This window comes from Schistocerca gregaria, chromosome X (genome assembly GCF_023897955.1).
Source record: "Schistocerca gregaria isolate iqSchGreg1 chromosome X, iqSchGreg1.2, whole genome shotgun sequence".
In the NCBI taxonomy this organism is placed as follows: Eukaryota; Metazoa; Arthropoda; class Insecta; order Orthoptera; family Acrididae; genus Schistocerca; species Schistocerca gregaria.
In genome coordinates, this window is record NC_064931.1 from 504815269 (window position 1) to 504827529 (window position 12261).

General features: G+C 37.3%; 1 protein-coding gene across 4 annotated transcripts in view; it reads right to left on the reverse strand.

The window, feature by feature from the left end:
- Positions 1–12261, reverse strand: part of LOC126299607 (protein purity of essence) — a 417439-nt gene that overhangs the window by 239223 nt on the left and 165955 nt on the right. For all 4 annotated transcript variants that reach the window (XM_049991638.1, XM_049991641.1, XM_049991639.1 and 1 more), the window contains exons 24-28: positions 10380–10610; positions 5423–5643; positions 3429–3852; positions 2476–2667; positions 2093–2345 (exon numbers count right to left, since the gene is read on the reverse strand). In XM_049991638.1, the coding sequence (XP_049847595.1) occupies positions 2093–2345; positions 2476–2667; positions 3429–3852; positions 5423–5643; positions 10380–10610 (1321 nt within the window). The remainder of the gene's footprint in view (positions 1–2092; positions 2346–2475; positions 2668–3428; positions 3853–5422; positions 5644–10379; positions 10611–12261) is intronic.

The following is a 12261-nucleotide window of genomic DNA, read 5'->3' on the forward strand; positions in this document are numbered from 1 at the left end:
CATGATGCTCTCTATCAGCTCTGGATTGTTTGTGGCCAAGAGGTCAAGTGTGTTTTCGCAACCATTTACAATTCGCGTGGGTTCGTGGACTAACTGGTCTAAATAATTTTCGGAGAATGCATTTAGGACAATCTCGGAAGACGTTTTCTGCCTACCACCGGTTTTGAACAAGTATTTTTGCCAACATACCGAGGGTAGGTTGAAGTCCCCACCAACTATAACCGTATGAGTGGGGTATTTATTTGTTACGAGACTCAAACTTTCTCTGAACTCCAGAAATGTATGCTGCTGCTGAGTATTGGTCCAATTTGAAAGTAAATTTGATTCAGAGTGCAAATGGATTCAGGCAAACTATAGTTTAAACATGGTAGATGTTCATAAAAGCCTAACTATCCAATATACATTCCCGTGGGTGGCTGCATGATGAAACTTTCTCAGCCTAGATGGTGTCACTGCCTCCCCCCCCCCCCCCCCCCCAACCCTTCTGTACTGCTGTGCTTGAACAACAGTGAACCACGGCAATATCTTCTAGGGTACAGGTCGTACACAACAACAGCAAATAATACATAAATAAAATATAGCAATCACAATTCAGTCCAATTCTCAAAGTTTCGCTCATCCTGCAATCGACTAACACCTGTGGTACTATATCCACAACAGGTCTTTCTGTTGTAATTTATTCTTGTGATAACAATAGCAGTCGATTTCTCTTGTACAATATCTAATTCTAGATTGATTTTCTTTCTCGTTTCATTTGAATGTCACCATCTTGCTGTAAAGTGGGTTAACAAGCTGGTGACATTTTTTCCCGGTGTTCTAATACATGAACAGTGACCAAATTTCTCATTTGCAACCCACTTGGGAAATAATTACTGTTTCTCATAACCAAATAACATACTCATTTGGGTTCAGAATCAAGTAATGGTTTTGAAGGGCATGATTTTCGCCTTTGAATGTCACCTGTACTTAAAAAGGAACTCAGCTGTGTGCATATGGTATCCATACATTAATGACAATTTTTATTGCAAACCTGTTCAAATACAACAAAAGTTTGCAAAATGATAGCATTAAATTCTACTTCCTCCTGCATTTCACAAACCCATGAATTTTTAAGCAGATCATTAGATTGTTGTTGTGGATAGTTCATAGTCTCTTGCATGACCCGTGCATTAGCACTGCAAGTCAACAGTCAGGTAATAGTTCAAGTCAGGTTGATATTGTATCAAACGCTTTGGCGCATTGGGAAACGTCGAGCCTATTCGATGAAAGCATTGCTATCCTCTATCAATCAAAATTCTTCAAAATAAATAGTCAAACCTTCATTTGTAAGTGTAAGACTATCTCTATAATAATCTATTAAACTATGCAAAAATGTTGCTCTCAGCAGCAATAGTTTAATCTACACATATAAGACAACTCTGTATTTTTCGAATGGCACATTTGGGAAAAAACCTCATCTTATAATTGGGTAAATATGGCAGATGAGAAAAAATTATATATATCTCCAACACACAACACAAAATCATTTTTAATGACTTACACATGAGAGGTGTTGAGTCTTACACATCCTTAAAATACATTTTTGTCATTTCATTCTCCATTGACATGGTGGGAGGAAGGGTTATGACACATTTATTCAGTCTCATTCTGATCTCCAATACTGATCTCAGATTACAATTAGGCCACTTCTGTTAATAACTGAGAGATCAAGAGAGAAATATTGGAGTCAGAGGACTGCCAAGTGAAGCTTATGGAAGACTTATGGAGAGAGGAGAGTAACATGAGGGTTAGGGGAAGAAGAGGAGTGAGGCGGGGTCAAGTGGAGGGGTATGATGGAGGCAAAGGAAAAGTCACAGGGAAGAAGAAGAAGAAGAAGAAGAAGAAGAAGAAGAAGAAGAAGAAGAAGAGGAATTGTGGTTCCCCAAATAGTTATCCCTGCAGGTACAGCACACCAGCAGCATCAAGATGTGGTGTAGTTTGCTTCATAATCACACTGTTCCATGCCTGTTACATATTTTATTACCTTACCAATTAATTTCCATACAAAGCTTGAAATTTTAAAGTACTGAAGAAAGATTATTCTATAACTCACAGAATCATCTTCTTCACTTTCATCGTCTTCTGGTTCCAAGTCCTCAATGAGGTCAGACTCTCTATCTGATGTCATATCATCATCCCAAGGCGTTTGATTCTGCAGTCCTAGGCTTGGAGGGCTGATTGCCTCAAAAACACAGCTCATAAAATTCATAATACCACATGCTGCCTCACACATTCCTTTGTGCTTCAGAGGTGATTGTTCCTTTTCTAACACTTGTTGTATTTCCCATAGGTTTAAATAAGACTTGCTGAAAGCAGAATATAAATAATATTAAGTTGGTTAAATGTGAAGAGCGTGTGCACGTGTGCGAGTGTGTGTGCACGTGCAGGCGGGCGGGCACACGCACCAATAAGTAACATAAAGGATGAATACTATACCATATGTCAAGCCAATCCGTAGCAGCTTTGAAGAGCAGAATGAATCCATTTCCAGTGCCACTTTCAGCAAGTGTCCTCATCGTGACCATAAGATCGGCAAAACCTTGGCCATCATAAGGAGATGTCAAAAATGTAGATGTAACTTTTATTAGTGCTTTTAATAAAGTTATGGCAACCTCTTCTGATATACCACTGCAAAATATAACTTGTACACAGTATTTCTTTAGTACTCTACATACAAAACTACTAAACGATATGAAGACTCCAAGTGCATGCAACAAGATTACATACTAACAATGTTAAATATGACCACGTAAGTTATGATACCATAGTAGTTTACTGTTATAAATAAATAAAAATACTGAAATGTAAGTATTAAATAAAGCAAAACCAAAGTTGTGAATCTTCAGATTTTGGCGGCGCAAAGACTGTTCCATGAAGTTTCAGGTGTGCAGCCGCAAGAATTCTCCTTCTCCCTCTAATATTTCGGCTGTATAACGCGTGGTACACGAGTATAAAGGGACTAAGCAAGCACTGGAGCAGCAGTCTTGTGGCTCACTCTGAAGATGGCTGAACATACAGCCGAAATATTCGAGGAAGAAGGAGAATTCGTGTAGCTGCACACCCGAAACTTAGTGGAACAATAACCAAAGTTGTTCACACTAAACTATTCCAATGTTTAATTGTGGTTTGCTTGCCAGGTAAAAAGTTGTTCAAATGAATCCATAAAATTATTTCCATTCTAATTTTTTATGAAAGAAATATTCAACAAAGTAATGAGGAATATAAGTATATTACATATTCACAATAATAAGAATTTATTATTATTATTTGTATAAAGTTTCTGCCCTAAAGAGGAATTATACAGCTCCTTTTTTATCACCCAAGAGAGGTGGTGATAGCAACATCACTACCACAAACAAAACCCAAGATGAGTAAGTATTCAGACTTACCTGTCTTCTTTTACAAAATAGGCACACAGGCTTTGTAAGAGCGTATAATTTTCCTTCACAAGATTCCTTTGTTCTTCAGTTGTGGCTGGGACATCTGGGTCAGGTGGAGCTGCATCTGTGGAAGATTTGTTCTGAGGTGCTGATGACTGGCCTGCTGATAGTGAATCTCCCATGGGAGACAGTGTTTTCCAATCTGTCGGGGCATAGTTTGTGGATGGCTGTGTAGCCTGTGTAGAACTTGGTTGTACACTTGGCATTATTACGACTGGCTGCATTGCTAAATCCGCTATTTCATCACTGCTAGGCCCTGTTAACAGATGCATCAGCCAGCCATGAAGAACTGCACTGTTCACCTTGGTGATTTCGGAGAAAGTGCTTATCACTCCTTTCACACTTGAGTACAGTGTGGTGTGGGCTGGAGATTCTGCAATTTAAAAATGTAACACATTTTAAATTCATTGAAAACCCCAAATAATCAGTGATTATCTTATTTTGCCACTATGATATTAATGTGTCCCTTTTTTAAAATATAAGTCAATCAATCTCTACAGCTCCCATCTTTTAAAAGTTATGTCATAATTATTAGACCTTACTGACAATGTAAAGGAATACAAAACTTTCAAAATTTTGTGTTCTATATTGCAAAGATAGTCACCACGAGTATTTCAATGGTAACCCAGGATAAATCAGCGGGCTGTTATCGCACCTACACCGTCTAGCTTGATCATGCGAAAGAATGCAACAAGGAACGAAGGAAGATCAGGGTTTAACATCCCATTGACATCGGTCATAGGAGGCAAAAAGAAAATGACATGTTGATATTGCATTTCCAGATACTCTCTTACCAAGTATAGTGACAGTCATTTTCACAACTTCATATATCATTGAAATTTCCACAATTAGCTTTTCTCAGACCATTTCAAATCAGATGTAATGACCTTTATGGTTAAAGTTAAGCTTCTAAGCAGATGTATTTTTTTTCCTTTTTATTGTTACAATAGAAAGTTGGCAGTTTTCCCAAATTGTTGGCCGTGAGACCCCAGAGAGGGAAGGGGCGGGGGGAACAAGCTTCATTGCATTTGCATTTTTGTGTCACATGTATATGACAACTCTAGGTGACTTGAAGAGTGTATGTGTGGAGTTAAATATTACGTTTGTCTTGCTGATGTCAACAATCAGAGAAAAGACTGGCTGCTGCTTCTTGAATAACTCCAAGAGAGCAGCTCACTTATCTGAATGTCTTTATGTGATGGACAGATTACCATCGACAGCTTCACATGCCGTCTTTGTATGGCACACTGCAGACAGATTGAAAATTTAACTCCAGTCAATGTCTAGTGTGTGGTGATCATTAAGTGTGCACACCACCACCACCATGCCACTCCTTGCTGACCAGTGACTAGCAAATGAAATTTTTCCTCTATTTCTCCAGTATGATTTAAAATGGCAACCTTACAAGGTGCCTGACACCACATGTGTATTCATCGCCTCTGCTATGCAGGCACATATTTTTTGCTAGTAACATATGGATTGTTATAAATTATCCTTTATGTAAATACAGTGGGATTTACTAGGTAGGTAGGGTAATCTTGCAACTACTTCTACAAGCATTTAGCACAACTTTATCATTCTTCAACATCTACAACTCTCTCATTAAATTTCACATTTGCTTTATGCACAAAATATTCTTATCCTCTTTCCATCATCCAGAGCACACCTCCCACTGCCCCCCCCCCCCTCCCCCCACGCTACCTCCCCCTCAACAAGTGGTTCAGTTAGTAGCAGGAAATGACTCTTGCATTACTGCCATAGATGCAATGAAGTTTTAGAATGCTTCATACAAAAAATTAACATACATTTACAAAACCAAATATACACTTCTAATATCTCAATGAAAATTTCACAGTCTGCATTGTACATAATGTAAACCATATTTTCTTTCTTCCAGAAAGAAAATTTTCATTCAAGAAAAGCTGGCAAAATTCTGTTCTTACCTCCAGCACACATTTTCTGCAACATCCTGAGACTAAACATTATATATGTGGTTGACAGAGTTCCTTGCGATGTTGGTACAAACTGAAATAAGTCCAAAAATGGATGTTTTGAACTTTCTTCAAAAAAGAATTTGTTTAATGTTCTTATACCATAAGGTTTCTCCAACAAAACTTCAATAAATTTAAGGCATTCTATTAATGCAACTTCATCAGCTGGTAATCTGAAATCCAAATTAATGTTTGCAAAAATTAGAATAATCTACGAAGTTACATCCACAGAGAACTTAGAGTGTCAATTTAATGTTCTTTCAATAAGCGACAATTAAAACAATATGAATTACATTTACCCAGCCTTAACAAGTAGTTCCACAGACCATATAAAAGCCCTCCAACACTAAAAATATCAGAAATTCTCAAATGCGAGGCTAAAATCCTGCTCCACGGATAATGGTATGTAAAATTAGCATGTATAAAAACAGAGCAAAATATTACTGTTTCTAGGGAAACACGACCTTACATGCTAGGGCTGTTCAAAAAGTATCCAATCCTATTTTTTTACAGTTAAAACCAACGATGGTATCATGGCATGCACACACACTCTATGTTTGTAAGCATACGTAGTGCACATACATGATTTCTTTCCCTACCAGGGAAACAACCAGTCACAGATTAGCCACTAACAAGTCAACACATGTATGTGGTAGTCATTGGATTTTGTGTTGTGGACAAAATAACAGAAAAAGCGGAGCAATTTTATTGCATCAAATTTTGTTTTATGCTTAATTTTCTTGTTGAAACACTCCACAAGATTTGACAAGTGTTTGGGGACGAAGCAATGGGTATCATACAGTTAAAAGAATGGTACAACTGTTTGAAAGATATCCCCTCATCAGTGAAGAGTGAAACACATTCAGTAGGCCCTCAACATCTGCAAATGATAATGATATTGATTGTGTAAGGGTCCTGTTGAATCATGACCAGAGAATTTGCAGGAGGTGGTTAAAATTAGTACTGAACCCATTATTCCATTTTAATGGAACATTTGGACCTCAGGAAGATCTCATCAAAATTTGTGCCAAAGTTGCTACCAGCACATCAGAAGCAACTTTGGTTGGGCATCCACATTGAATACTGTGAACAGTAATTCCAACTTCCTTGACACAGTGATCACTAGTGGGCGATAAGTCCTGGGTTACGGGTACGATCCAGAAACCAAGTTCTAGCCATCGCAAAGGAAGCTTCCATCAACCCTAGAGACACCCCCCCCCCCCCAAAAAAAAAAAAAGAGAAGCGACATAACTCTGCAGCAATGTGAAACTCATGCTGACCATCTTTTTCGACTCTAATGGCACGGTCCATCATGAATATAGCACACAAGGTACTAATATCAATAAAGAGTACTACCAAGAGGTTCTGCATCGACTTTGGATAGCAGTGAGGTCAAATGGCTAGAATTGTGGGACAATGGATGCTTGGCATTTTCAACACGATACTGGACACACTCATTGTTCGCAACTAATTCAGAGTTTTTTGGGCAAACACAACAAGGTTGTGGTTTTTCAACTACCCTATTCCCCTTACCTAGCACTAAGTGACTTCTGGCTTTTCCCAAGACTCAAAAGGACCATATTTCTGAATAGGCACGACAGTATGCAGAATTTCACAGAGCAGCTGCACACCATATCAAAAGAAGCTTCCCAGCTATGTTTTCAGCAGTGGCAGCAGCCTTGGGCGAGGTCTGTAGAAGCTGAATGGGACTTACTTTTAAGGTGACTAGGGTCAGACAGTTGTATCTGAATCAAGATTGATTTTATAAATAAAAGTCAGATACTTTTTGAACAGCCCTTGTACATACAATCTTAGTCAATAAAATGTAGTTTTAACAGGTGTTAGGGTTTGCACACAAAGAAAGTAGGTTACTGGCATGTTGGGTGACAACTTGATTCATCCTGAAGCGATGGGAAGAACATTCAAGTTAAATAATGGGGAAACACACAGAGCCAGTCAGGTGCCAGCACTGACAGCTGCTCAGAGCCACTGAACTGTTAGCTGAAAAAACGTTTTGCTCATTTGAGCACAGCCAGTGGCCAGGAGAATACCCTGGGTGAGCAGTATGTTCAAGCACAGGTTGCTTTAAAGAAATTGAGGGGGGGGGGGGGGGGGGGAATTCACATCTTATAACGTCACATGGTGAACAGCCCATATTTCCATTAATGGTCATAGCTACTCAGAATACTTTGAAATTATGTAACCCACTGAAAACAATTTGAATGGTTTGCAATGTAGAAGTCAACATCAGTTCACATACGGTTCACTTTAGGTCATACATTGCTACGTATGGTATGTAGCTAACATATTAATATTATTTTTTAACTTGGGGGACATATATTTCTATTTCCAATCTCAATAAAATAGATAACATATAGCTCAATCACATCTGCCCAGCCACACATAACTATGCAGTGAGTGTTAACTTCATAACACCCACCATATTTCACAAATGGTTCAAGATGCAAAATAATCAAATTATTTTGGAAAGCAGTTTTCTTAAATCATTTGACACATATTGTAAAGCAGCTGATGTACTGGTACATCTGCACCTTGAGTGGAAAGTAAACCAGTAACTTTCTGCATGTATCTGCAGGCGCACGTAGCTGCACAGGACCCCATGGTGAGTCAGCACACATACTACCGGTTTTCTTTGAGCTCTTAAATCTTACCTTCAGTGACTGTAATTTATATATACCCTAACTCCAACTTTAGGATTCATCTGAGAAAGCTTGAAATTCTAAGTTCTACTTACAAGAATAAAAGTTCTACAACAATACTTTTTTCTTAAAAAGAAAATAGGAAAGTAACAGCACAGCTATAGATCCTATACCTTTTTAAGTGATATTACTGATGGATCACTTATCTTAGCACTGGGAAATTTTGGTAAGTAGAAGAAAATATATAACTTTTTTCAGATTATGGTGGTGTATCCTTTTTTTATTACAATGGTTTTTTTCCCAATAATGTATTTTCATTTTGGGTCATTCTTTGTGCATTTTTCTCAGGTATCTTAAAAAAAGTCTCTATCTACACCCCTTAAGTCATGGTATCGTGTAACAGGGGATACTTTATGTTCCACCTTTCTCCCTTTGTTGGTTTACATTACATGTATTAAACATTGCATTTAGTATAGTTAACTGAGAACCTAAAAGATAATGCTAAACCTAAAAAAGAAGATGTCATTTTAAGCAAGGAATTTAACCACACTTTTTTTTTTTTTTTTTTTAAAAAAAAAAATAAGAGAGCAGTCTTCCACGAGATTGTGCTATTCATCCATCAACACACTGTACTGGGAAAATAGGTCCTTATTGTTTATTTGTGAACATGGGAGCCAAACTGCCTTCATTACTGTAACATCAAGTTGGAAAAAAGCGCTTTGTCATCTGTTACTTTACGAAAATAACAACATTTCCTTGTATCACAGGGATGACTTCAATTGACTTATGAATAGCAAAATTAGAGTGGCTGGAATAATTTTACATTAGTGTGTTACATGCACAATAATGACTGGAACATGACTTAACATCATACTCTTACTAAGAATGCTCAATGGGCAAATTTTTCCAATTATTTTAACAGTTAATTTTTTCAAATTATGTTAATAGTCAACGTGAAATTCATTACTCACATTTCATGAAAAGATATTTGACATTGACATTCCATTTCACTGATGTGCCACCGAGTCTGAACCAACCTTTAAAGTTATATATCAATTGCAAATTAATAATCAAACTTCCATGGTGGAAGAAGGGTTTCATTTTTTACATGGTATCTTTTCACACCTACCTACAGGTGTTGACACGTCATTTTCCAGTACTAGCAGTTTATTTGTACACACAATATGGCTAAATTTAATACTTTCAATTGAGCAAGTGATGGAGATCTAATTCAATACATGCTGCTACAAATTATGAGAAGTAATGATTGCCACATGTTGCAAACCACAGACCCAGCATTAACTATTGCCCTTAATATTAATTTACCCTCTCAGTAACCAAAAAAATTCTAAATTTCACAATATAACATTACAAACCACAAAAATCTGAATGTATTGTTTGAAACAAAAACTTTCAGGGGGAAAAAGAACTCTAATCTCAAGTAAAAAGAAAGCACTAATTGGACAAGGGCATGGCTTACAGAATTATCAAACCATCTGTTATAGATCACAATAGATAATACGGTAAAGCTACAGGAATGCTATTAGAGTGGGACAGAATAGGTTCTTTGCAGGTAAGGTATATGTTTCTCAAACCAAAATGAGAACACTACAGAATACAGTGAGGACAATGCCAGGAATGCAAACAGTAAATTCACTGAAAGGGGAGAATGAAGATATCAGTGGAAAAAAGCATAACCTTTAATGATCATTCCTTGACTCTTGTTATAAACTGACTCTAAAGTTTTTGGATATAAATTACCCTAAAAGCTCTCGCATAACACCCGTTACACAGATTTCACATCTGTAAGAAATTACCATAATTTTCAGTTGAATGAATTTAAAAGTATGAAACACTTCTCAAGTGAGGAGCATTCAGGTTTGTTTATTTTATCAGACCATCTTGACTTTTATTTTCTATGGCTTTCTCAAATCCTTCTATGAGAATGCCCTGATGTATCCTGTGTAGAGGAGATTGCCAACATCTACCTCAAATTCTAGTCTATTATTTAACTTTTAAAATTTCATATTCCAATGCTTAATAATTATTATTGTCATTATTATTTTTATTTTTACATTTTAGCTGATCTTTTTCATATATTTTTCCTCTTTAAAAAATCCTGGAGGTACGACATTTTCTATCTATGACGCTTTGAAAAAGTAACAGGACACACACACACACACACACACACACACACACAAGGGAGGGGGAGACGAGTAATACTATAACTACATATTTATTGAACTAACATTTGCTCCCCATTTTTAATGCGACGGTCGACCAGTTTCATTAGATTTTCACAATGCTCCAATACAATGGTGTAACAGTGAACTAAAAATTGTTCATTATCACTTGGACCATCAATATCTTCGAGAATTGGAAGAACTTCACGCACAACATATTCTGTGCGGATATCTAGTGTCAGCGGCATGAGTATTTTTGCACCCTGACGTTGCAGATCTCCTTTATATGGACATCTCCTGCAACAAACAAAGTAGTAAATATCACGTTATCCTCTCATCGACCCAGACTTAATTGTCATACTAAGTGTCAAAAATTGAATCCCTTACCACTCTTACTCCTACAGTGCCCAGAAAACATAATAATAGAAAAGAAGAAATGATTTCACACCCACAGTTATTAATGTTTTGACTACTTGATGATGCACACAATGCACAATACTGAAATTTTTGTATTTGCATTTTATAAGGAGATACAAAAAGGCGAAAGTTATAGCCATTAAAAATTAAACATACTGCCCATATCAATAAGTTACTACATAAGATATTACACATCATTGGTTTTAAAATTGTATTGTTTTCTTTACAACTAAACTGAGAATAGGAGAAACCCTTATTACTAGCGTATATTCAAGAACCAACACATCATCAATGAATCTCAAATTCAATTACAGATTTTGCCATGTAAAATTATAGAATAAAAATTGTCATTATTGTTGAGCTTTAAATTTTCCTGAATATTTGATGAAGTCTCTAGACAGCGGCCAACTGCTGCTTACTTTCAAGCACAATATTTCAACTTGACACCTGCCAGTCATCTTCAGGTGAAGTAGCAATGACCAACAAACTATACATACTGCAGTATTTATTGATGATGATGATGATGATGATGATGATGATGATGATGATGATGGGTCCCATACTCTGAGGAGTGTAAGACGATGTGGGAGACCTTCACCTCCGACTAGGCAAGGTCCTAGCAGATGTGGTTTGCCATTGCCTTCCTCCGACCATAACGGGGATAAATGATGATGAAGACTACACACCACCATCCAGTCATCTCCAAGCAGGGAAAATCCCTGACCCTGCGAGTAATTGAACCCGGCACCCTGTGCATGGGAAGCAATAACCCTACCACAAGACCACGAGCTGCGGACAAGCACACAGTAAATTTCGCTCATGTAGTAAATGGAGCTCTATCCATCTAATGCCAATGACTTACTTAGATTTGATGTGGTGTTGCTTTTCACAGCGGTTCCACCTACAGGGTCTTTGTAAATTCATTTACAGCAGGCATATGTGCTTTGTTCTTGTATGGAATTTCCTCAACATATTTTATGTCTATACATGATTTTTATTTTTTTTTTAATAGATGAGTGAATCACCACAGGAAGTCCTCTGTCTCCCAACACGGCCAATTTTGCAACAGTGAAACTTTGAGGAGAGGCCTTGAATGAACCTTTGTTTTGGAGCTCTGCTGATATTTTCACAGTACAGCCTCATGGAGAACGGAAATGAATAGAGTTCTAATAGAATCTGAAGTCTATTCATCGGAATACCCAGCTCAAAAAAAAATCACTGTTTGAAATTCCTGGACATTCTCAGCTGGCAAAGGAATGATGGCTCTTTGGGGCATCCGGTTTATCGTAAGAACACACAATATAAGTTGAAGTCACCAACCGCAAACAGTGGTTGTACTGTAAATACTTGTTTGCTGATCTCCGACATGTGGAAGGTGAAGTAGGGCCACAACATTAGCTTAAATGGTTGGAGTACTGTTGTATGTTGCATTTGGAAGTCATTGAATTCAGTTACGCATGCATGGAACAACCAGTCAATAATACAAATGGTAATACAGATACTTAAACATACAATACAGAATTTAAAATGA